The 23817-nt window shown below is 42.6% G+C and overlaps 1 protein-coding gene across 4 annotated transcripts in view; it reads left to right on the forward strand.

Annotated features, from left to right (window-relative positions):
* kif26ab (kinesin family member 26Ab) overlaps positions 1-23817 on the forward strand; it is a 98136-nt gene that overhangs the window by 58761 nt on the left and 15558 nt on the right. For 3 of the 4 annotated variants that reach the window (XM_084741860.1, XM_084741861.1, XM_084741862.1), the window contains 2 exons: positions 18056-18239; positions 22378-22590. In XM_084741860.1, the coding sequence (XP_084597986.1) occupies positions 18056-18239; positions 22378-22590 (397 nt within the window). Of the gene's footprint in view, positions 1-13244; positions 14057-18055; positions 18240-22377; positions 22591-23817 lie in introns of those variants that run through there. The other variant, XM_084741863.1, reaches the window with a different exon arrangement.

Consider the following 23817-nt stretch of genomic DNA (forward strand, 5'->3'; position numbering starts at 1 on the left):
AGATTGTAAAGCCCCCTGAGGCAAATTGTGCTTTGTGATATTTGGCTATGTACAACAACACTACATGTTTACCATGTATTTTTTATTTCTAAATATGACCTTAAATAGTGCAAACTGAGAGTTCAGTAGTGCCTTTGACCATTATACAAGTTACATTAGACAGACTACACAAGCTTTCCAGGCTGAAATTCAGTTTCAGTCTTATGTATCCTTACAACTACTGCTGCTACTACTACTACTACTACTACTACAACTACTACTACTACTACTACCATTGCTACTACTACTAATAATAATAATAATAGTGATAATAATAATCATAATAATGATGATAAATAACCATAAACATCAAAGAAAAAAGAGTGCTGGTATCTGTATAGTTAGGTATTGGTACTGGCACATATTGGAATTCTAAGCACAAATAATCACCTCCCACACTGCCACACAACCCTGCAGCTAATTTCCTCAATATCAGATTATATCTAAATGAAGCCTTTCGTCTCTCAATATATTGGTAAGTACCATCAAAAAGTCCAGGTTGTATGCGACTAGTTGCATGTGGGCAGGAGAGGCCATGCCCTCAGCATCAATCCATTTCCTGCTCTGTTTGCCTGCCCACGTCCATCAGGCATTCCCCAACTGGATAACGGCTCTGATAGCTGCCCACAGGGCTCCATGATCAGTGCATTAGTGTTTAGTTATCATGGTTGACTTTGCTCAATTCACACTGTTGAATGGATATTAAGCATCACGCCTGTGGGGGCTGAGGGATGCCATCTAAACCTCTTTAGTGTCCCTCAGTGAAAGGTGTCATGCAAATGGAGTCTATTATCTTTATCTCTTCTGCATTGTGGTTGAAACACAGTGTGAGAGTGTTGTGGAATAAGAAGGAGTGAATTGCAATAGCTGGTGGCAGCAGAGAAATTTTATGACCTATTGTGTGAAGATGCAGAATTGAGCCGGTGGCCTCTGCTCCCATGAGCTGCCTTTGTGGCGTAGAAACAAAGATGGCTCCCGGTGGGGCTTCACAAACATCACGGCTCCTCAGTGCTCAGCCTCACCATGACCTTCTATTCAACACGCATAACTAATAGCTGCTTAATCAGTGGTAGTAGGTTGATTTCCCCAAACACTGGTGCTTCACTTTTCAGCACCCCTATCCTTTTGTTTGTCAGTGGGAAGGGCCCAGTTTTTACTGAGGGAGCTCAGATTACCACTGAGGATAAGGCCATTGTCGGGACAGGTGGTCTGATGTTTACCTCATCACCCACAGCTTCGATCGCTGAAATGTTTCGCCATGATCATCACACAGCCCTCTTCATATCCATCGAGAGGTAGCTTGGCTGCTGGGGGTTTGAAATTGTTCAGACAGCCAAATGGCAACTGTGGGGGAATTATGAGACTAATGAGACTAATGATGATACTGTATATTGTTGACAGAGTTTATTATCTGCAAATGTACAAAATTAACCTTTGACTCCACTGTGGACTGGTGCAATAAATACATAATCAGCCACGTGGGAAACATTGTAGTGCTACTGGTGCATATTCCACATCATATTTGTACTTCTTAGTGGAGAATTAGTAAAGATTAAGAGTTATTGTGTGTCATATTATGCCTTCAGTGTTTTCTTGTCCATCTGAGTCGGTGGAAAACATCTGTATCAAACTCAAAGTAGCAAGGAGGATTTATCTGGTCTGTGCTTCTGCTTTCTGCATGCACATCGTCTTGAATGGAAAGGATTATTGCCTGTAATCGGTTCACGACCCAGCACGTGAGAGCCAGCTGCAGTGTGCTAAAAATCCCATTATCCCCACACGCTCTATGTGGCCCAGTGAGTGTTGCTGTATGTGTTTCTGTGGTTGACTTTATGAGTGTGTGATACAGGATAAACTGCTTAACTTGGAATAATGCGGTTGTAGTCACAAACGTCTTAACGGCTGTTCTCAGGGAAGCATTTCCTCATGCAGTTAGATTAGAACTCCCTTTTCTATTTACTGTACTGTACTGCATCTGTGATGTGTTTATTGATCCGCCTGATGCAAAAGACAATTTCTTCCTTCCATCTAACGGCATTTAATTCCGTCTTTGACTCCCAGATCTTCTATTGTGGTCATCAGGGCTCTAGTCAATCAAAAAAAATCTTGGTCAGCTGAAATTCTACCTACTCTTCAACAACTTGATTGGTTGATGCAGAAAAAATCTGCACAGTATCTCTATACGAACTAAATCAGCCACGTGGCACTGAGTGCATTCTGCCTGCTAGCCTAAGGTCACTAGATTTCTGAAATGAAAACCAGGGACATTTCCAATTCAGAGGTCAATATATAATGTAATATCCCATGTTATTAATAAAAAAGGGGACATTCCAGTTTCTGCACTGTAACTTCTGCACTATAATAAACTATGATGTGCAGGCTGACTGAAAAAGTACGTTTGTCACTCGTGCCAGAAAGTCTCAGTTTACATACCACTGTCTTCTCCATCCAGTGTTTAAATAATAAATTAGTGTCTCCTTCACTCTTCTTCCTATCTTGTCCTCTTCAACACACAGTTAACAACAGGGACATTTCCAGGGCCAGTCCCTGGAAAACAGCGTCCAGTCACCCTATGGCAGGCAGCCTTATCAAATCAACCAATCAATCAGCTAATCAAAGTTACCCAGCGATGCCAAGCAAATTAATTCCTGCAGTTTGACCATTTGACCACACAACAACAAAGCTAATGCTAGCTGAGCAACTGTAGTGCTGCAGTATAAACTTCCAAAAATAACAATGTGAAAAACAGTTACTTGCATCCAACCTCCTACTCTCGTTATTTAGTTGGCTTCAAATGAGGTTTTATGTTGAATGTCCTTTAATATTACAACATTAGTCCAGCATCTCCTCAGCCTATGTGAACAGCAACAGTAGCCATGCAATACACACCAAGTTCAGCAGGATAACCTACAAAATAAACACTAAAACAGCATGAAACATGTCAAAACTTACAGCTTTCAAATTTTAAGTCAGGTCACGGACAGCTGGTACTTTGACATAGTGTCAACTGGTTTGGAGCCGAGTAAATGTTCAGTAAGCCCATCACTCAAAAATAAAATTTGTTAGGTCTATATATGTTCCTCCCACCCTCAAAAATAATGGATTAAGAGGCTCTTCTCTCCTCATGAAAGTAAAGGCCAGCGGTGATCTCCCCAATGAGAATTTGGTCATACCAAATTTGGTCGACCAGAAGTTGACAGCCCCAGCAGCCACGTCTCTGACAGTACGACTCATTTCAACTGGACCCCCTCCAGTTTTTGTTAGGTTGCCTATTGACTTGAATATAGATGAAAGATTAAGAAACACATGTTGGAACTCCTCCCTCCTCCTCCTCCTCCGTTCTGTCTCTCAGGACGGCCCACTGATTAATCACTCCCAAATGTTCACAGCAGCCTGCGGGCCTGTTTGTTGTGATAGCCTCTGTGTGGAGAAGTGCAAATAAATAATCGCTAGGTGTCTTACCCTGGCAGCGAGTGATTAATGAAGCAGAGAAGTGGAGCAGAAGTATGCCGGCTTTCTTCCCCCCCTGTCTGTCTCTCCCACACTCATCATGCTCTTAAGTTATTCTCCATTATGATATGGTGTTAGGGATTAATCCAACAGGACATAATATTTGATCAGGGAGGCTTTCCGTGTTAATATTAATCATCATTTGTCTCTTGTAAATCAAATATCCTGCCTCCATTGTGTGCGGAGCTGATTTCTCAGACAGGAAATGTCACTCAGTCAGTGATGACTTGATGTGAGTGCCAAGAGTTCTTCTGTGCATGCCCTGAGCATGAACAGCCTTCCTGAGGTTTTCAAGGGAAAACGTGGGTGGGATGCTGGGTGAATCGGAGTTCAGCATGTGTATTGAGAGTGTGAAGTTATTCCAGATTCTCCGCAGCCTTGGAGAGGAGCGTAGCAGAATACCTGGAGCAGCGTCTGTGGAGCAGAGTGAAAATGCACTGGAAGAGATGAAAGCAGCTGTTAATCTTTGTCAGCAGTGCCAGGGGTGGGGAGGCTGCAGTCTGCAGAGCAGGGAAGAGCATGTCTTCATTATCATCTGTCACCCATCAGCTGAAAAGTGAATTTTCCTCCAAGACTTATATTTTTGCTGCCTGAACCAATTTTGACGTAATAGCTGAGCATTTTCCCTGCTCACATCCAGAGTTTTCTGGAAGGCTCTTGTAAACAAGTTGGAGTCAATTGCTAGAGATTTTCCTTTTAAGGACCTTTTGACTCTCATAGCAGGTATTTCCAATTCTCTCCTCCAGGGGCCTTAAATTGGCCCCTTTATCTCACTGACTGACAAATGGGTCCTGCAGAGCTAATTCCCTGTGCTTTGTTCACCTCTCCATGGCCTAATGTTCAAGCTAGTTAAGGCCATATTAGCAAGATGTGATCCTAAATGCAAGTAAGAACAATAAAATGAACTGTAAATAGAATTATAGCCCCTGACTTTTGCTCTTACATTTCCTTCCTTTGTTTATCTTAAGCCCCCCTTAAGCCTCTAACTTAGCAAGAGAGCTTTGTGGCCTTTCAGGGTGGGATAGAAGTTACTGGTGGCTGTGTGACTGGGACTAATGAGTGCAGACGGGGGGGTTGAGATGCAATGCTTTATGGACAGAACATTGAACACAAAAACACCGGATGTCACTGTTACCACAAGATGGGTTTGTCACACACTCCTCCAAATATATTCCCTCATCTATCAGTAAGACTCAGTTGAACAAAGATTGGGCTTGTTCTAATCAGAGTTTAGCGAAACTAGGTATAAAATCAGTAAATCCCAATTTAAAATTAAGCAGAGCTCTGTGGTATTAAAAATTGCTCTCTCTTAGCAAATCCAAGTTTTGGATGTAAATTGAAATTAAATAGAATTTAAACAGTATGGAGATACTTTCAAATTGAAATAAATTAAAGCTTAAAAGTTAGTTAGTCTACTCATGAAGGCTCGGCAGAGAAGCTCTAATTTCTCCTACCATGAAGAAAAACTGGTTGTCTGAATTAATGGAACAATATAGCCAAATAATTGAAGATTGACAGACAATGGCACAGTAAGGAAAGAGACTGCCTGGGAGCAACTGGCAGACTGTTTTAACTGGTGAAAGAAAGATGGGATACATAATAAACCTCAACTGAGCTGACTCTGATACCTCCATTGCAAAGAGGCAGCAGTTTTAAAAGTCAGACCTCCACCAGTTCATAGCGGATCAGATTTTAAATCGGAGTGTTTTTTGGTGCAACAGAATTACATTTAATCTAGGTGTAGAGTAAAAACTAAACCGAGGTTTAAATAGAGGTTTATTTTAAATTTTGCTACTACATAATTTCAAGTTAAACCAGATTTAATTGGGTTTAAAAATTAATCCTTTTTGATGCAAGTCAGCCTAATGATTTAACCTTGGCATAGAAAAAGAGCACCTTCTTTGCACAGTCCTTTGGGAGGTGACAGTCTGTTGGCACGAGCATTTTCTTCTTGATCTGGTGTCCAAAGGCACAGATGACAAATCTGCTTAACATTCCTTTCCTTTGATATTTCACGACAAAATCAGACTAAAATGGATTAAGGAGTTGCTTTTACCTCTGTGTTGATACAAGCCAGTGCTCAAATCTACTGTTGCTTACAACACTGTAGCAACAAACCAGGCTTTCGTGAATATTGATGAGTTTTGGGGGGGTTTTTTTTCACTTTTTGGCGCCAACTGTTCCATTTATTCTTGGCCGACTGGGGATTCCCATCTTTGGGAATAAAGCAATTCCAAGCTGGCGGTGGCATAGCCCCAACGATCATTTTTCCTGTTTCTTTCTCAGGCAGAAAATGATTTACCTCCTCATGGACAGCGCCTCACTGGCACAGAGCCAGGCCTACTGATCGAAGAGAGGACTTGGCTGTACACCCTGCCGCTCCCTCACTCACTGCCTCTTTCTTTCTGTCTCTCTTCCTCCTTCCTCTTCCTGACTGTATTTGGAGATTCTTTCTCCTATTCCATCTCAGTGATCTCTAATTTACTACTTTTTCATCGCCATCCTTGCCTCTGCACTGCTTTCTTCCCTGTTCCCGTCTTTCTTCCCCTGTGCTTCAAATGATCCCCCGTTATTCAAGCTATTCTCCAGAGGATGCCCTAATCCCTCGTTTTCCACCTCAGTCCACAGACCATTTCAAAAGAGTTCAGAGGAGACCGTGACAGAACAGGTTTACAAACCGCGGGTTGAATTTAGGATTTTATTTACGCAAAGCTGCATGTTCTTCTCTTGCTCTGAAAAAAGAGCCCTTTAAACTTGCATTATGACATGAATGTGACAAGTCTGTTGCAAGGAGACGTCGTTTTTTTGGGAATATTTTCTTTTTTATGACAACGCATTGTATTCACAGATGTTACATGAATACATTTTGGCTTTACCTAATTGGCCGGGGATTGGTGCAGTGAAGGTGTGCATGCAGCCTTGGGCTGTCAGCAGTCAACACACAAATGATGCCCCCATTTGGTATTCTGTGTCCAAGGCCAGACACGGTGCAGGAACAAAAGGCTTGTTGAACACCTTGTTGGAACAAAGGGATTTTCTTAAAGGCCTTGGTCCAATATGTTTGGAACGTGCCAGGCAGGGTGTTGCTTCGCTAACTGGACATCACATTCATCGCTGTCTGGTGTAGCAGGGATCCGTTTATCTATTTCTGAGGATTTATAGGAAGTATATAAATCCTAGCCTGAAGGTGTTTGGCCACTTCCTGCAAACTGCTGTTGTGTAAATCGACACTGGAGCTCTGCCTTCCAGACTACCATTAAAACAGCCAAGCAGGATGAAAAAGGCTGGCAGTTGGTTGAAAGCTCCAGAGCTTTGGATTGATAAGATTCAACTGACAGCCAGATAAGCCTGTAAGTTCTCTCTTCCATTTTAATGTACGTTGGGCTGCCGGAGGAGAGAGGAAACGCATTTTTCAAAGTGACTGGAAAGTTCTGGGTTTGGGTAGATGGTAATCTGAATCTGAGTGATAAGATAACAACATTGCACGAAGAAGGGAAATGCCTGTTTCTGTATCTCCAGGTGGGAGCTTTTTTAGCAGCTACTGTGAAGTAAAATTCCCCATTTTTGCTACAATTAACATTTTATCTATTGATTTTATTTTACCTTTGTTTAGCCAGACAAATCAATTGAGAACCAGGTCTCAAGTAAGCCCCCCTTAAGCCTCTAACCAAGTAATATTATCACGTAAAGATGTATAAAGGGCTGGGCAATATGGCTTAAAAATAATATCTCAATATTTTTAGGCTGTTCCTCATTATACATTATATATGTCTTGATCTACACATTTTCTTTAAAATAACATACTGTAAATTCTCAAATAGTGCAAATTTATGATGATCTTCTAAAATGGGATGCATAGCTGTAGATTAAACTACCCAACAGTGTATAAAGTGGCTAAAATGAGCTCAACTTAAAACATGTACAGCTGTAAAATACAACAGTATTAGTAACACTATTACTACCACGGTAAAATTCATCAGATATAATAGTATAGTAATCAATATAATATAAGTGCTGACAGGTACCATTTTAGGAGAGAATGAGGAATACTGCCTTTACAACATTTTGCTATAATACATATATAGTTTTACCTTAGTTAAGTTTAGAATGCAGAGTATTTTCAACATGGGCTATTAGTACTTTTGCATAAGTAAAGGACTTGAATTACACACCCACTGCACCTGTGTTAGCCTTTAGTAACTATTGCATTGCAGCCTGAGCTGCTTTTTATAGCTGACTGATGTAAAATAACTGCACCTCTGCAGTAACTAGTGAAGACGCTGAAAATTTGAATCTGACGATGTGGTCATCTGTTTTATCACACATTAATTCACACTTGAATATAACAAGCATAATGGATATACAGCTAAGCCGTAGATACATGTAGAACGAGGAAGCTATGTCATACACAATTAAAACATCAAAATATAAATATTGTTCCCTCAAATTTAGAAGCAGAACATGAAACAGTCAAATGAGATGCAAACTGTTGGGATGACCATGTTGATAAAATTGCTAGAGCATACTTTGTGTTTACTGTTGGAGATATTGAGTAGTGAGTGGTGTTTTTTTTTTTTTTTTGAACTGTTGAGCCAGATACCTAAATACCTGTAAGAGTTCAGAAATTTGAGCTCTGACCCATTCAGGGAGGAGAATTTGATGGGACAGGCAGCTGAAGACCATGCATTTTGTTTTGTTAGTATTTAAGAGAAGGTGAAGGTTGGAGAAGGCATGCAATCGTTGGACTATCTTCATAGATTCATCACTGTATTCAGGATGTTGCAGCCTCAGTTGTTTTGAGTGATTTAGGGTAAGGGAGAGGAAGTGAGAAAAACAAAATTAATGTTTATAGCAGTGGTCCCTTGATTGCAGGGGGACTTTAGAAAGGAGACAGACTCATTACCAGACTAAACCTCAGCGCCACACAGGAGGCCTGGATCAGTTTTGTCATACATTCAGCAGTCTGTTTCTCTGTTATTGTCCCCATGTGGCTAATGCTGTGGCTCAGGTAACCCGAATCCACATATTTCTGGGGTTATTTTAAGAGCCCACCCTGTGTGACCCTCTCAGCTTTTAGTGTTGGGGTAATGCATATATTTATACATGAATAGCCATACATCTGGGGGATGCTGACACTCATTTAGATCCAGCTACAATGACTCAGAGAAAAAGTGTTTCATTGTGTGGAAGCATTAATGATCGGCATCCTGACCTCGCTAGTAAATCTCGTCTGGGTGGGCCTTCTTGCTGCCAGGGCTGGTTGGCAGAGAATGACATCATCTCCTCTTGTCTGTGCACCATATGAATCTGTGTGTGTTCACGGGCTGATGTCATGGCTGCTTAATCACCACTGCAGCTAAGCAGCGGTCAGGTCAGGCTGTGGGTGACCTGGGAGCACGGCCATTGATGCCAGCAGCACAGAGATGCAGATTTGTTTTAATCCAGCCCAAATTTGGCAAACCATGCAGCAGCAGTGCCTGTCAGCACTGTGGAGGCTGAACAACAGTCTGGTGCTGTTGTTGTAACTGAACTGAGCCTGTGTTTCTCTAACAGTCGAGCTCAGTTTGGTAGATTTATGTTATCCCCCCACACCTTTGGGGCAGAGGGTTGTTTGATCGTGTCAAGGGCAGCCCATCAATAAGACAGTGTGTACTGATTTTAGCTCTGGGGAGGTTTCCTATTGATTATCTTATGACTCAAAAACACAGCACCTCCTCACCTGATAGACCTACACACATCCAACCCAATCAATCATGGCCATCTGCTGATATGGCATTTTGGGCTTGGCAGTGTCTACAGCACACAACAATATGGCTTCAAGGGAAAATTTCACACTATTCAGGTGGATGTCCAGTCGGTATTGATGGTAAATGTAGCCAAATGAAGAAATAAAATCATCAGTGTGTGTTGCAAAATCTTCTGCTGCAAAATCTTATGTTCTTCCTTCATCCAGTGATGTCACTGGTCTTAAGGAAGAACTACAGTTTCACCTTAGATTTGTAGTCACCCCTCTTGGTAGTCAGGGGGCGTGCTGCTAGATGAGTATTTTTGTCACCTAACACTATGCTCTGGCCAACAAAGTAATAGCGACTGGCTAGGCTGGGGATAACATGGGTCACAAGTCACAAGCTTGCCCACAATGCATTGTGGTACATGTAGGCACTAGTGCATGGCTCAGTGAGCAGGAAAATTCAGTTTTCATGGTGAATAGAGCATGCACTGAGGAATTTATTACTTTGATTGACTACATTTACCACCAGTAGTGATTGAAAAGTGAGTGAGAAATGTTCCATTTCATGCACTTATCTCCTAGGGTTCAAAGTTAATGCTTTTTCTCACTTGTCCAGCCGAGCAAAGAGGTCAGACATCTACTTGTCCATAGTCAGGTTTTAAATTGTTTTATTTATTAGCGGTTTTCAAATAATATCTAATACATTCTCTTATCCTACCCAGTCGAAGTCCTGTTTCCAGGATAATTGAAATGATCACTTGCGCTTCAGCTCATGAACTTTGTCTTTACCAGCCACCATTTTCTCACAACTGCTCAATCATTACTGCTGTGAACTCTCAATGGAGATAAGACGACTCACCCTTTAGCTACCAGCATCATCAGCTCTGCAAATAGCGATGTATTTAATTCTAATTCTAGTTATTAGATTTACCAGCTCGACTTAGCATTTTACTTGCCTCTGGCAGTCCTTATTGTCGAGCCCTATCTCCACTTTAAAAATCTAACAAATACCTTCACTACTGAATCCAGGATAAATTGTGAATGTGTGGCAGCGAGTGAGCCTGACTCATTGTGCTGTAGTCATTATCATTGCATGTTGTTGAGGCTGGCTGGAGCCCAGTATTCCCATCTCCATTCATGAAGAGCTATGTTGGTCTGCTAATCATCAGCAGTGTGAGGCAGGCAGACTCACTGTGGGGGGGATGAAGCAGTCTGATATCAGTCCCACTGATCTGATCCCTGCATGAATGGCCGGAGCAGCCTTATCTTGTCCGTGGAAGGAAAAAAGGAGAATCACAGAAAGGAAATGTCAAGGATAGTAAATGTGGCCAACATGGTAATTAGCCACAGAAAGGGGTTACCTAAAGAGCTGTATAGCTGGCCGGGAGAACAAAGACAAATTTGAACAAACAAGCTAATGGGTGTGCCAGCTAATGATTCTCCTGGGCAGAGGAATTTCTCTTGTTAATTTGACAAAGCTTGAAAAGAGGGCTGGAGCGATTATTGACAGCGGCCAAAGAGAAGCCGGCAAACGCAGCTTCGCCGCTCTCCACTCATCATTGACCTCCTCTCCTCCTCCCTCACTGTCACCCACTCTATAGGTAAGGACAAAATCTAGATGTCCTTTATGGAACAAAGGCACCAGGAGACCTTTTATTTCAAACGACCTTTGATTTTACATCTGTCTTGCTTTGGTTCGTTTATATATATTACAGTCATTATCTGTCCCCGAGGTCTGTTCATAAGGAGGCAGTGATGGAGCTGAAAGGCTATCAGGCCAGTTCCAACTGTGGCTGTTCCATATTATTATGTCATTTTGATGTACACCACTTGAAACCACATTGAGGGTAGTAGCAGTGAGCATGAGAATAATGACTGGTTGGACTGTCAGGATGAGCAATGTCCACATTAGTATTCTCTACCTGCACAATGTAGTGTGACGTAGATCTGTTTTACGAGCAGTATGTCTGCTTACTTCCTGTCAATACGATAGCAATGTTAATTTCGCCTGCAAACTTTCATTTTTCATCCTTAAGGTAGTTACTTCACTTGTCACAGGTAGTTTGGTACGTATTGTTAGAGCGTTGTTAGTTTGTAAATTATTAGTGTGATAGTATGATATGATAGTTTGATAATCACCTCAGTGTTTTACATTACCATCAGCAGCATTAGTTGGCTAGCACTGTCATCTTCATTCAAACTTTACAGAAAAGAAAAACCTCAAAAACATCTTGGTTTGTCTTTCCAGATTCTTAATTCATGGTGTTAGATGTGGGAGGGGAGTGGGAGGGAGGTTAGACATCAAAGAAGTAGCAGGGATAAACGGTGATGCCAGGATATTTTCACATCTAACGCTGCGAATAAAAGGGTTTGTTTCGACCAAACAAGAGTAGGTGATTGCTGGAGCAGTGAAAAGACGAGCCAAGACATATATGGTAAGTTTAATTTTGTTTCTGTTGAGTTTCAACAATGATGATGATGCTAGCAAGCTAACATTGCTAACAGTTATCTAAGACACTGAGGCGATTATCAAAATCCCTCCAAACAAATATTAATAAATACTAAGAATATTCTGACAATATGTACCAAAGTATCAAGTAACTATCTTGAGGATAAAATAACCATTAAGTTTGCAGGCAACCTTAATGTTACTACAGCACTGACAGGAAGTAAACTGACGTGGATCTCATAAGAGACGTACATCACACTACATTGTGCAAGAAGAAAATTGTTTTCCCTTCGTCGACTGTTCACGGTCATAAATTCAAAGGGATTCAGAGAACAAGTAGCACGTGGTAGTGCTTCAAGTAGACGGTTTTTGCTCTTTAAATTGAGCCCACCTCGGGCGAATTAATTTGGACACACTGCAGAAAAGCAGAGGTAAGCGCGCTGTTGCAAGGAGGAAGGTAAAGGTTATGTGATATATCAAACCGCATCATTACGACAGTATACTGTCTGTGCTTTCCAAATAGGTAGGCAGCGGTGGGTGTTATTTTTCTGTTTTTTTTGGCCTCCAAATTTAATCCAGCAGAGTTCATAGAAGGGGCACTGTGTCAGAGGCAGAGAGGCAGCGGAGAGAGCTTGGTGTGTGTTTGCGCTGAATGTTCTTTCATCTGGCAAGTCTCACACCCACTCTGTCTGCGGATATGTTGTAGTAGGCAGGCACTCTGCAGCCAAAGCAGCAGCCTTTCAAACAAGGCTGGCTGGTCGGGGGCTGGAGAGGGCTTACTGGTAAATTGGCAGCCCAGGGAATACAGGGTACTCTCACCCCACCGCTCGCCCACTCGCATGCTTTCATTCCCCTTTTTACCCTTGACCATTGACTGACTGCACTCATTCTCACTGGCCGGCATTAATCTGCCTTTCTAAGATGTCATCTGTTCATTGTCTGTCCTCTCTCTTTCTTTTTTTTTAATCTCTTTTAGCTTTCCAATTGAGTCCGAGCATCGCTCATTCAGGCAATCCATCTCTCTGCTCTTAAGTATATCCTTCCTTATCTGCGCGTCACTCCTTATGATTAATAACACTCTCATTCATCTGGCTAATTACATCCTTCAACAAAGGAAAAAAATACAAATGTGCACAAGTGTACACTCACTCACACACATACACACACACACACACACACTCATGCATGCATGCACTGTAGGCATACTAACCAAATCTGTTTGAAGTGTGGGACCCTAAAAGAAGAGAAGGCTCCTGTATGCATTAAGTATTCATGTGACGTGTGGAGGGGTGCATACATGTGTGTGCGTGTATGTGAGAGACGGTGTGTGTGTGTGTGGGTTGTAGAGAGAAAAAGAGAGTACTCGCAAATTGCGCCGCGAGCAGCCAGCAATCGAGCGCTGACACCTCGTCTGGCAGTCAGAGGGAAAAGGGGCTGGGCTGAGGAAAGAAAGAGAGAGAGAGGAGGGAGAGAGGAGGGAGTGTGTGTGTGTGTGTGTGAGAGAGAGAGAGAGGGAGAGAGAGAGACACGGCAGGACAGCTGCCAGCATTTCTCCGATAGCAGGAGAAGGACCGAGAGGCGGAACAGGAGTAGGAATTCTCCTCATTCTCAGCCACCCAAGGAAATCTTCCAGCCCAGCCAGGCGTGCTGATTCTCCCCCGCTCCTCCTCCTGCCGGTGAGCAGCAGCAGAGACTCGGGGAAAGACCTGGGCATCAGGACCTGCAGCCACTCACGGCATACACACCACAGTGGATTAACTGAGTGAGAGCCTCTGAATGCAGGATTGGACGTGAAAGGAATGGAAAACTGAAAGCTGTTGCTATGTTTTTGCATCTCTCAACTTCAACGTTGAACTTTTTCTGGCAAGGAGAAGAGGCATGGAAAGAGTTGGAGGTGCTTCAGCGGCTCTCATCCTTCCTCCTCACCTCCTGCTAAGAAGCTCTCTGGACTACCTGCTCCCCTCACTGTGAACCCACTGCTTTTCTGCCTTTGCCCACCTCCACCCTGCCCCACCTGGCAGGCGCTTGTTCCATTTAGTTACTATGACGCCCACGCTGCCTCCTCCTCCTCCTGGTTCTCCCTCCGCCCCTCCAGCTTCTTACAAACCTCTGTGAAATCAAGCGGAACCTCGATGATTGCGATCGGAGCAAAGAGGACCCCCGTGCCCCAAGTAGCGAGCGGCCCCGCCTCGCTCTGTTTCCCGGCGTATCAAATGTGCGAGTAATGGAGAGCAGTGACAACACAGACATGGACCAAAAAGTTGAACTCTATCAGTTGTCTGTTTTTTGACTATAACCATTGACTAGATAATGGATTGGAAAGAGCTGTAAGTACACCAGCGTTTTCTTAAACAAACCTTAAACACAGCAAATACAGTGTGTGAATATTCTGTACCGACTTAAAACTGTCTTTGACTGATGCTCCAGTTTCTACTTTGAGTGTTTAGACCAAGTTGTGCAGGGAAACAGCTTCATTAGCATGGAGATTGGGAGTGAACAGGTGGACAAGCTGTTGTTGGCTAAGAAATCCGAGCCTCTCCTCACCGCCTATTTCCCATTGACTGATCATATAGTTGGGTAAGGCAGAGAGAAGAGGAGGAGAGAAGGAGGGAGGGAGAGAAAGTGACAAGCAATTAATTTCCCCGCGTTCTGTGCGTGTGGTTGTGGTGGAAAAAAAAAACAAACAGCAATATCATCCTTTTTTCTCACCTCCATTGAAGAACACGTGCGCCGATCGTCATTGTGCGGCACAAATTAAAGCTCAAGGTTACGAGCCGAGCTTTAGGTTGTGAACAGCACTCCTCACTGGCCAAGAAGACAATTATAAATCATTACAGTGGCTTCTTCCCTTCATGGTGTCTTAAGCTGCCTCCTGATGGCTGATTTATCTCTGCTGAAAGAGGAAAGAGACAGAATGAGGTGACAGAGACGGACTGAGAGACAGGGTGCACTCTTAGAAATAATGGTGCTAACTAGAACCATAAAAGGTTCTATGGCTTTTTTTCCCCATAGAGAACCTTTTCTAAAGGTTGCACTCAGAACCCTTTCAGAGAGTTCTATCTAGAACCCAACATAAAGAGCTGGAAAGGTTTCACACACAACCCTCTATGAGAGGTTCTACATAGAACCATTCTGTGGTGTAATGGTTCCACCCAGAATCCTCCCTGAGGGTTCTATCCAGGTGGTTCCAATCAGAGCCGTTTTATATACCAAGGGCCATCCCATCCCACCCAGGGGATTCTTTTATATTCCAAGGGTTTCATCTAGAACCCAGCCAGGGGGTTCCACTGAGAATCCTTTTATATTCCACAGGTTTTAACTATAACTCCCTGGGTGGGTTCTTCCAAGAGCCCTATTATAGTCCAAGGGTTTTATCTGGAACCCATGCAGGGGGGTCTTCCTAGAACCCTTTTTTATTCCAAGGGCTTTATCTAGAACCCATGAAGGGGGTTCTACTGAAAACCCTTTTATATTCCAAGGGTTTTTATCTAGAACACACCAAGACTTTTACCTACTGATAACCCTTTTTCATTGCAAGGGATTTATAAAGAACCCACCCAGGAGGTTCTACCAACCTTTTCATACTGTATTATGGCACAAAGAACCTTTGATGAAAGAGTTATTCAAGGATTTTAACAACAGTAAGGAACGTTTACCCCAAAAAAGGGTTTTTGGGATGAAAAGGGGTCTTAATGGAACCCTTTCTCTTACAAAGAACCCTTGATGAACCCTCTATTCATAAAAGGGTTCTTTAGAAGCAAATGCTCCTGGGTAGAACCTCATCCCTTACGGGAGAACACTTTTGGATCCCTTATTTCTGAGAGTGTACATTTATCTTGAATGAATGTGCTGCAGATACTTCTCATAAATGCGCATACACGCTCACCAGCCTGCATACACACACAGCCACGTGTACTCCGGTATAGTTTCCCCTTTCTTTCTTTCTCTCCATCTCACATTCATCTATTCCATCTCATTTTTTTCAGTCACGCGATCCGTCTCGCATGCTATCACACATAGGCAGCTCCCCAGGGAGAGCCTTCTCCTGTAGCCTACTTGGATGCAATAATTATTCCATCAGCCGGCAGTGTGTTCCCTGATTGTGCTCTTGGGCTGTCGCTGCAGGGGGCGTACAGTGGAGAGGGGAGTGTTGAAGAGAGGAGGGGGGCCGGTTGTCACTCCAGGACGCAGGGAGAGGGAAGGAGATAGCGGGAGGGGGGGGTTGTGTTTTTGGCAGTAGCCCACCCAGTCCTGTCCGGAGGAGCCCAGAGCAGGACTAATGAGCTCAGGCTGGCCTATTAGGAAACTGCTGCTCACCGGGACACACATGGATTTGCTCTTTACTGCTGTTTCTCTTTTTCTCATGCTCTTTTTCTTCTTTTACTTTAGCTAAAATCCCTTGCTCTGCAGATTTCTCATCTTTTAATCTCTCGCTCCAATTTTCTTTCATTCCCCGTCCCACTCTTTCCCTCATGTTGACAACCGCCTCTTTGTCTTCCCCTGTGTTTCTCTGAAATCCGACTGCTTGAGTGAAAACCGTTTGAGTGCATTTGAATTTCCTCTGAGTATTACTTTCCTCCCTGACCTTGAATTTCCAGCTGAGGTACAGTGTTAACTGATCCAGGCCGATGCCATACCTGGAACCACTCTAAAAGTCTGGCCAGATTCCCTGCAGGCTGTGCACAGATATTGCTGCTGTCCTCTGAGTCGAAGGAATTTAGGCAGAAAGGGGTACATGTGCCTTACTCTGTTGGCCCTGTGTCCAATCTATGTCTCCTCAGCGGTGAGTCTGGGAGACAAGAGGCCAGGATGACAGTGGATTTTAATTAGAGGACTGTCAAAAAGCTGGATTCAGTTACAGCAGAGGGCTCTGTTAGGTGCCAGCACAGCAGAGCTGCTCATGCAGACATTTGTCTATCTAGATACCACTTAAGCAGAGGAAGGAGTCAGGTTTACCTACCTGCCACTCATCTGCTGGAGCTGGCCAGGGAGGGATAGTTGAAATATTTGAAGTGGAGTTGTATGAGGTACTTACCGATAGTCAGTGTATTACCTACAGTAGATGCCAGTGGACATGCCGCCAGTTTGGAGAAGCAGAATGGAGTTCCAGCATGGAAGCTAAGCAATCAACTTCTGCAACAGCAGAAAAAACTTTGCCACCTAAAAAATGATTAACATCAGTTTAAGTGTACACTGTTTTTACAGTATTTTCACTGGAATCTGGTTAAACAAGAGAGAACAATATTTGGTTTATATAGCGGCAGTTTTCCATCAAAAAAGCAAGGTAACATGGTGAAAATATTCTAAATATAGCGTACACTTAAACTTATGAGCCTTAAGTGTCTAAAATACCTTTTGTTGGTGACCCTGTCCACAGCAGTACATTGCTTTTCTCCAGTTCTAGTACTTCTCTCCCAAAACTGGGGGCGTGTTGACGGCCATCTATTGTAGTTAATACACTGACTGTAGATAAATACCTCATACAACCCTATTTTAAATAATCCAAATTATCCCTTTAGTGTAAATGATCAAAACTGCCAACGTACGGTACAAGCTTCAGCTTTGACTTAAATGACGGGTGAACATACTCTGTCATAATTGCTTAGCTTAAATAACAGAGACAGACATAACTTGATACCAGAGGCCAGTGTTTCAGCAGTCCTCGTCTGTCATGTGTATGACAGTTGTTTTGTGTTTGATCAAGATAAATGCATGCATTTACTGTGCCTTCCTGCTATGACAGCCTATATTTGGTCCCTGACAGGCAAGAAGCAGTGCCTGGTAATCATTTATCTTACAGTTTCTTCCATTTTTTCCATGTTAAAAGGGTCCTCTTTGGAAAGTTTTACCTGAATCGAAGATCTACAGACAGAGACTGTATGATAAATTGTTGTTCTGGGGCTATATAATAAATATAATTTTAGTTGACTTGACTTATAGATTTTTAGCTTCTATTGCAAAAATCAAAGTAGTTGACATGCAGGGTTGAAGCACTGTGTTTCTTGGTAGGGGAGTTTGAGTTTGGAGTTGGAAGAAAAGCAGTTGTAGAGTGGTAAATGGTTGTGAATGGATTCACAGAGTAGCTCTCCTGCTGACTTTTTTTTTACTTTGGAAACTAAAAAGAGCTTGTTGACCTTTGAATTTCCAAAGGCTTTGCAGCACGGCCATAAAAATATCAATCTAGACATTTAAAATCAATACTCTCTTGGTTAGGTTCCAGGCTGGAAGAAAATTTATTTGCTTATGTATGAACTTTATGGATTTTTTTTTTTTAGTTTAGCTTCAACCTAAAGATGTTTTTTTTTCCCCCTTTTTTGTCCCTGCAGGGCAGCTCAGAAGCTGAATCTGTCCTCCAAGCGGAAGAAGCACCAGCCCTCACTGCTCCACCCACAGGAGCCCTCCATTTACCCCACCAACTTCAGCGGCATCCTGCAGGTCTCACCGCCCCCTGCCCCGCCATGCCTGCTCCGAGCCGTGTCCAAAGTGAAAGAGAACCCAGGGATGGGGAAGGTGAGAACAGACACAAAAGACTCAACAGATACATTAAGACTCTGCTCATGTAAGCCCCTATAACCCCCACCCCGCACACCCCTACACAACCACACACACAAACACGCAAACATACAGGCCCCTATTTGAACGGGAGAATGCGGGGTGGCGACATGCTGGTCCACAGGCAGCGTGCCGTCTGGTCCGGTCCATGGAGATGTAGTCCGATAAGCCTCCTGGAATGTCACAAATTCATTCATTTTGTGAGAGCAGCATTCCTCTGTCTGAACACAGAAACAGAGTAAAAACTATAATTCACAAATCTGCGGTAACGTTAACAGCAGGATGTCTAATTCCATTTTAGGTACAGCAAGCAGTGATGAAAGTCGGGCTGGCAGCAATAGGACGGTCATTAAACAAAGCTGTATAAACACATCGCTCTTCCTTTGTGGTTTATTGGGTATTGTTTGTCTGAGCCTGGCGTCCTGTATTTATAAAGCAGAAGAAGAAGAAGTCCCCTAACAAGATTAGATCCCACCTGGATAGGAAGTGCTCGCTTCTGTTGCCAGGTATCCAGACGGTTGAGACTTAGCCATTTATTGTAAATCTCCCAATGACACACGGACTTCATAAAAAATCAGTGTTATTAAAAAGGCTCCTCAAGCCCGCACCTGAGGTCTATATTATACATCTGAGCACCTTAAGGGCCTGCTTCTAAAAGGGAAATCAAGACTGATGATATCTTCCAAGCCTATGAGGGTCAGACTTTCAGGTTTTCTTAAAGCAAACACTAGGGCTGTCGCAGTGACAGAGTTTTGCTTGTGGTTATTTAGATTGGCTCAACAGCACACAGTGTAGTATTAGCACCATAGTTTTGTTTGTTTTTGCAAATTACTTCATTTATTATAAATTGAGTAATTCAGTGCAGAAACACTAAGTGCAACTTTATCTGTGGATTTCACCTCACTGCACAGCGGGCAACTTTATGTTCTGAGCTAGCTAGTTGCAGGGTTCTAGTCATAGTTACAAATATATTGCAAATGAATCAAGACTTCTGAAGTCCTGCACCAGGAAAGGTGGAAGTTGACTGAGGTACCAAGGTTGCTCAACTGTCATTAGAGAACAGAGTGAAAAGTGGTGGGAATTAGGAAGGGTCACTTCCTGTGGTTGGACCATTTTTTTCACATGTACCTATATCGTTACCTACAGGGTATGACTATCAGGCAAATTTATATACGACAGCAACAGAAACAAATAAACGCACACCAGCAAGAGGACCAGTTTGAGGATTAATATTCATACAGTTGATTGTCCCTCAATATTACAGCTTTGTTTAACATCACCCCAGCCTGTGGCAGTATCCATATTAGCCATGCAACATGCTAATGCTGAGTTCAACATATGAAATATGCACTAAAACAACATAAAACATGCCAAAACTTGCATCTTGCAAGTTACAAGACAGGACACAGACGGCCATCAAGGTATCTGGTATCAATCCATCATTGAGCTTAAACAGATACTGGTCTTTTTGTTGCATTTATTTCATAATTTAAGTGTAAAACAAGAAGGACAATAAAAAGAAAAAACATGAGCATAGCTCACACATTTTTTGCGGTTTCTTGTCCTCCCCTGCAGATGGCTGATCAGTATGGTATTTCAAAATTGTGGTCATTGCGACAGCCCTGGTGAACACATCTGTGTGCTTATCTGTTTCTTTGCCCTGTCTCTCTTTCACTTGTAGAATCACAGTTGCACTAACATTTTCAGTAGTTGACTTATCCCACATCTGTTTCATATTAATTCACCTTAAAACTTGGGTGAATGTCTTGTTTCCATCAACCGTATGTGGGTCATTTCCACTTTTCCACTTTTGACCTAGACACAGTTCTTCCAGGCATAGACAGTTGAGGATGGAGGAATGCCAAACTGCACTAATGCATTTTCTGAGGGATCAAGGGACAGGGAAACAGAGGCCATTAGCACAGAGTCTGAGGTGTGAAAATACTGTAGCCAATCCTCTGTAGCCTCCAGTATCAGATCTCTGCCAACATAAATAAAACTGAGACATTAGCTCGCCTGGTAGCCTCTGTCTGGTAGACAGAGACTCAGCAGTCGTATGTGGAAGCCCAGTTTAAATGTCATAGCAAATGTAATTTACTCAACATATGCACACGTCAGTCACGATAACAGCCCCCTGTGGAGTATAAAGAGAGTTTGCACTTGGCCTGCAGGAATCCAAGATGAATTCACTCACTGAAAGAAAGGGATTTCCAGTGACATTGTTTCAGAGGGATGGAGCCTGGATCTGTAGCAATATTTATATACTGGTGAGGGAAGAATGGGCCTTTTGTGTAGCCATGAAGAGGGTGGAGAGTCCCAGGCTGACTGAAACAGTCTTCTCTTGAAAAGGGAAGGGAGTTAGCTATATTTTAAGGGTTTTTATTTCAACGCCTACAAGGCATCATAGGTACTTTTTCAAGAATCTTTGAAATGAAATGAAGGATTGTGTTCCCTATCACATATTCTGCTGGATATAGGAACTGCTCAGTTGATATAATGCTTGGCGTAACACTAAACACTGACCGGGAGCCCAAAGACTGCTATACATATCCCAAGAGCCGTTTATGTCTCCTGTCACCCACAGATTTATTTCCACAGTGCCTTTGGAGATATAGTTGAGATGTATTTCTGACCGTCAGATTGTATGGCAGCAATATACAGTAGTGTTGTCGGAATTTCAAAAGAAGGGGATTGTAAATGGGGGTGTCAAACACAGTGGAAACCTCATGAAGTGATCATGTCTGTCCGGATCATATTGATCACTATAAGTGGATACTTAAAATTATACAGAAAAATTATACATCACAACTGCAACAATTCACTGATTAATCAATCACTTGTTAGGTGTTATATTAATCACCAACTATTTAGATAATTTATTAATCAGTTTGGGTCATTTTTTTCCAGCAGCAGCAACAATGTCTGCATTGTTGCTAAAAAGTTAATATTGTTTTACAATTGTTTTTACATATTTTTTAAAAATAGGTTTTGGTGCAACAGTGAATTTTAAGATAATTCAAAAACTTTGGTGCAGCATAATTTAAAGTTAAACCATGATTTAACTGGGTTTAAGAATAAATCATTGTTGATACAACTCAGCCTAAGCTAATTATTTAAACAGAGTTTGTACAGAAATTATTCTTTCCCAAGCTTTTTGATCTGCAAGTATTGATCACTGTAATTGCATGACCACACAAACCAAACACACAGGGAATTTCTTTGTTATTATTTGTAATAGATGCCACTAAACACAACTGGTAGAATGACTTCACTCCTGGTAATAGCATTAGACATGAGCAGGCTTGCCGGAGCAGTGCCAGATCATCACCTTAAGATATAATCCACCATCCTTTTTAGCGTACGATGCAGGCGTGATGAACTGTACCATGACCTGTGGAATGTGTTAAGACTGTGAGCTCATGTTATGAATGTCAAGCCCCAGAATGCAACAGGGTGGGTTTCCAGCTTCTTAATGTGGAGCTGCCATTTTCCAGGCAGCAGAGGGGAGAGAAGGGAGGAGAGGGAGTGAGTAGGTGGGATAAGAGGGGGGCCATATGCTCCTGCGCTCCCATGCTGGTGAGCTGCTCCTGGTCCAGAAAAACAACCCCCGCTAGAGGGATAATCCCCCAGCACGGTGCTTCACACACATTAATTTCACCATTTTCTGCTATGACTTTCAATATGCACCTTGCTGCCATTCACTGACACCATTAGGCAATATGTTGACCCACCGAGTTCGCCAGTCAATGTAAGACTGAGTGTTTCCACGGCAACCTTCGATGTCCATCAACTCTGACAAAGTGGACATGATCTTAATGCGCAAAGCTGAGCCGTGCTCTCAGTGAGGAGAATGTCTACCATAGATTTCTCCTGTTTTACTCACTGCGAGTAAAAGGTGTTAACCTTAGACTGTAATTTATTTCCTCCACTCTGCTGAATCTGAAAAATGCGTTTTTACATCTCTCTGCTGAGTCCAGCTGTTTCATGCTTTCTCACTTTATTTTTTTTAAATGCACTTTATTGCTATCTCACTTTCTAATCCAACCTTTTGTTCTTTTTCTTCTCTTTGCTTATCTATCTTCCTCTGTGGTTTTAGGTGAAAGTGATGATGCGTATCTGTCCATCTCTGGAGGCTGCGGACTCCTCAGAGTCTCAGTCCTTCTTGAAAGTGGACAGCAGGAAGAAGCAGCTGACCCTCTACGACCCCGCGTCCAGCCCACACTCCAGTTCAGGACACAGGAGATCTGCCACTGTGGCTGTCCCAAAGATATTCGCCTTCGATGCTGTTTTTACCCAGGATGCCTCACAAGTAAGGGACAGATTACCATATTTTATATTTCATAGTTATAGAAATGTAGATACCTCACTGGTCACTGTTGTATGTCTCTGCTATGCATCTACGTGGTTGGCATATTGAAGAGGTCAAGCTGCACCAGTAAACAATATTGATAGATGCTAATTTCACAACAAAATCGACTGTAACTTGTGTAATTCTGTAACGATTTTCATGAAATTTGATTTGCTTTGAACCTGAAAAATGTATCATGATAGTGGGTAATGGTTGGAATTGAATTCAGTTGCAGGAGTGATCTAATCAGATCAATGCCAAAACATTTACCCTCTGAATGGACACAAGTTGCACCTTGCACTTGGACACATGGACACTTGGCTCTGATCTGTCAACAGGCAACAAGTGTAAATTAGTCAGATTTTCAGCTTTTGTGAGTTTCTCCAGAATCTGAATTTTATTCCAACACCCACTGTTATGTTAATTTTCTCAGGTTTATAATTAACTAAATTTCCTAACAACCAGTTCAGAAAGAGTGGAGTTACAGTTGATTTTGTAGTGACGTTTACTAGCAAATTTTGACCACTGCAATTTGTCGGACAGGTAGATGAACATCAAATCCTGAACATTTCTATGTTTGCATGTGTATGAATGTGTTTTTTTAAGACATCGTGTGGGAATTCAGCCTCTCAAGGGCAAAGGGATGTCTTTATGCTGGCAGGGTGTGGCCGGGGGCTTAGAGGAAAAATGCCTGTCTTGGGTCAGAGGGCATTCTTACCAGTGTGGGCCTAACAGCTGGGCCTTTTAAGCCCTCTGGGGAATGATTTGAATCCACTCCAGTTATATCTAACCTCTCCTTTCATAGGACAGCTATATCTAACCTCAGACCTCTGCAGCCCCCAGCAGGCATACCCACAGAGATCAAAGACAAAGGTCATGTTCATGTTTACTATATGGCGACTTGGGGAGCAGACCAGTTTTATTCTTTCCACAGCTTAAGACAAACACCACAGTCTTTTAAAGGGATAATTGTATGTAAGATTTCCTAAATATCTTAAGGTCAGGTATTTGATGCATTTCCCCACAGTGCAGTAAACTCTAAATAGCCACAAGAGCGGAGGAGGTTGTCATCCCTGGTGTAGGACGGCATGAGAGCCTCAGATCTTCTATCATACCACCTACTTGGAGCAAGTATTTTCCTAAGTAAGCTGCAGCCTAAATGTTGCCGCTGCAGAGCCGAGGCCAAGC

Source organism: Lutjanus erythropterus, chromosome 18 (assembly GCF_056507025.1).
Source record: "Lutjanus erythropterus isolate fLutEry1 chromosome 18, fLutEry1.hap2, whole genome shotgun sequence".
NCBI classification, from domain to species: domain Eukaryota; kingdom Metazoa; phylum Chordata; class Actinopteri; order Lutjaniformes; family Lutjanidae; genus Lutjanus; species Lutjanus erythropterus.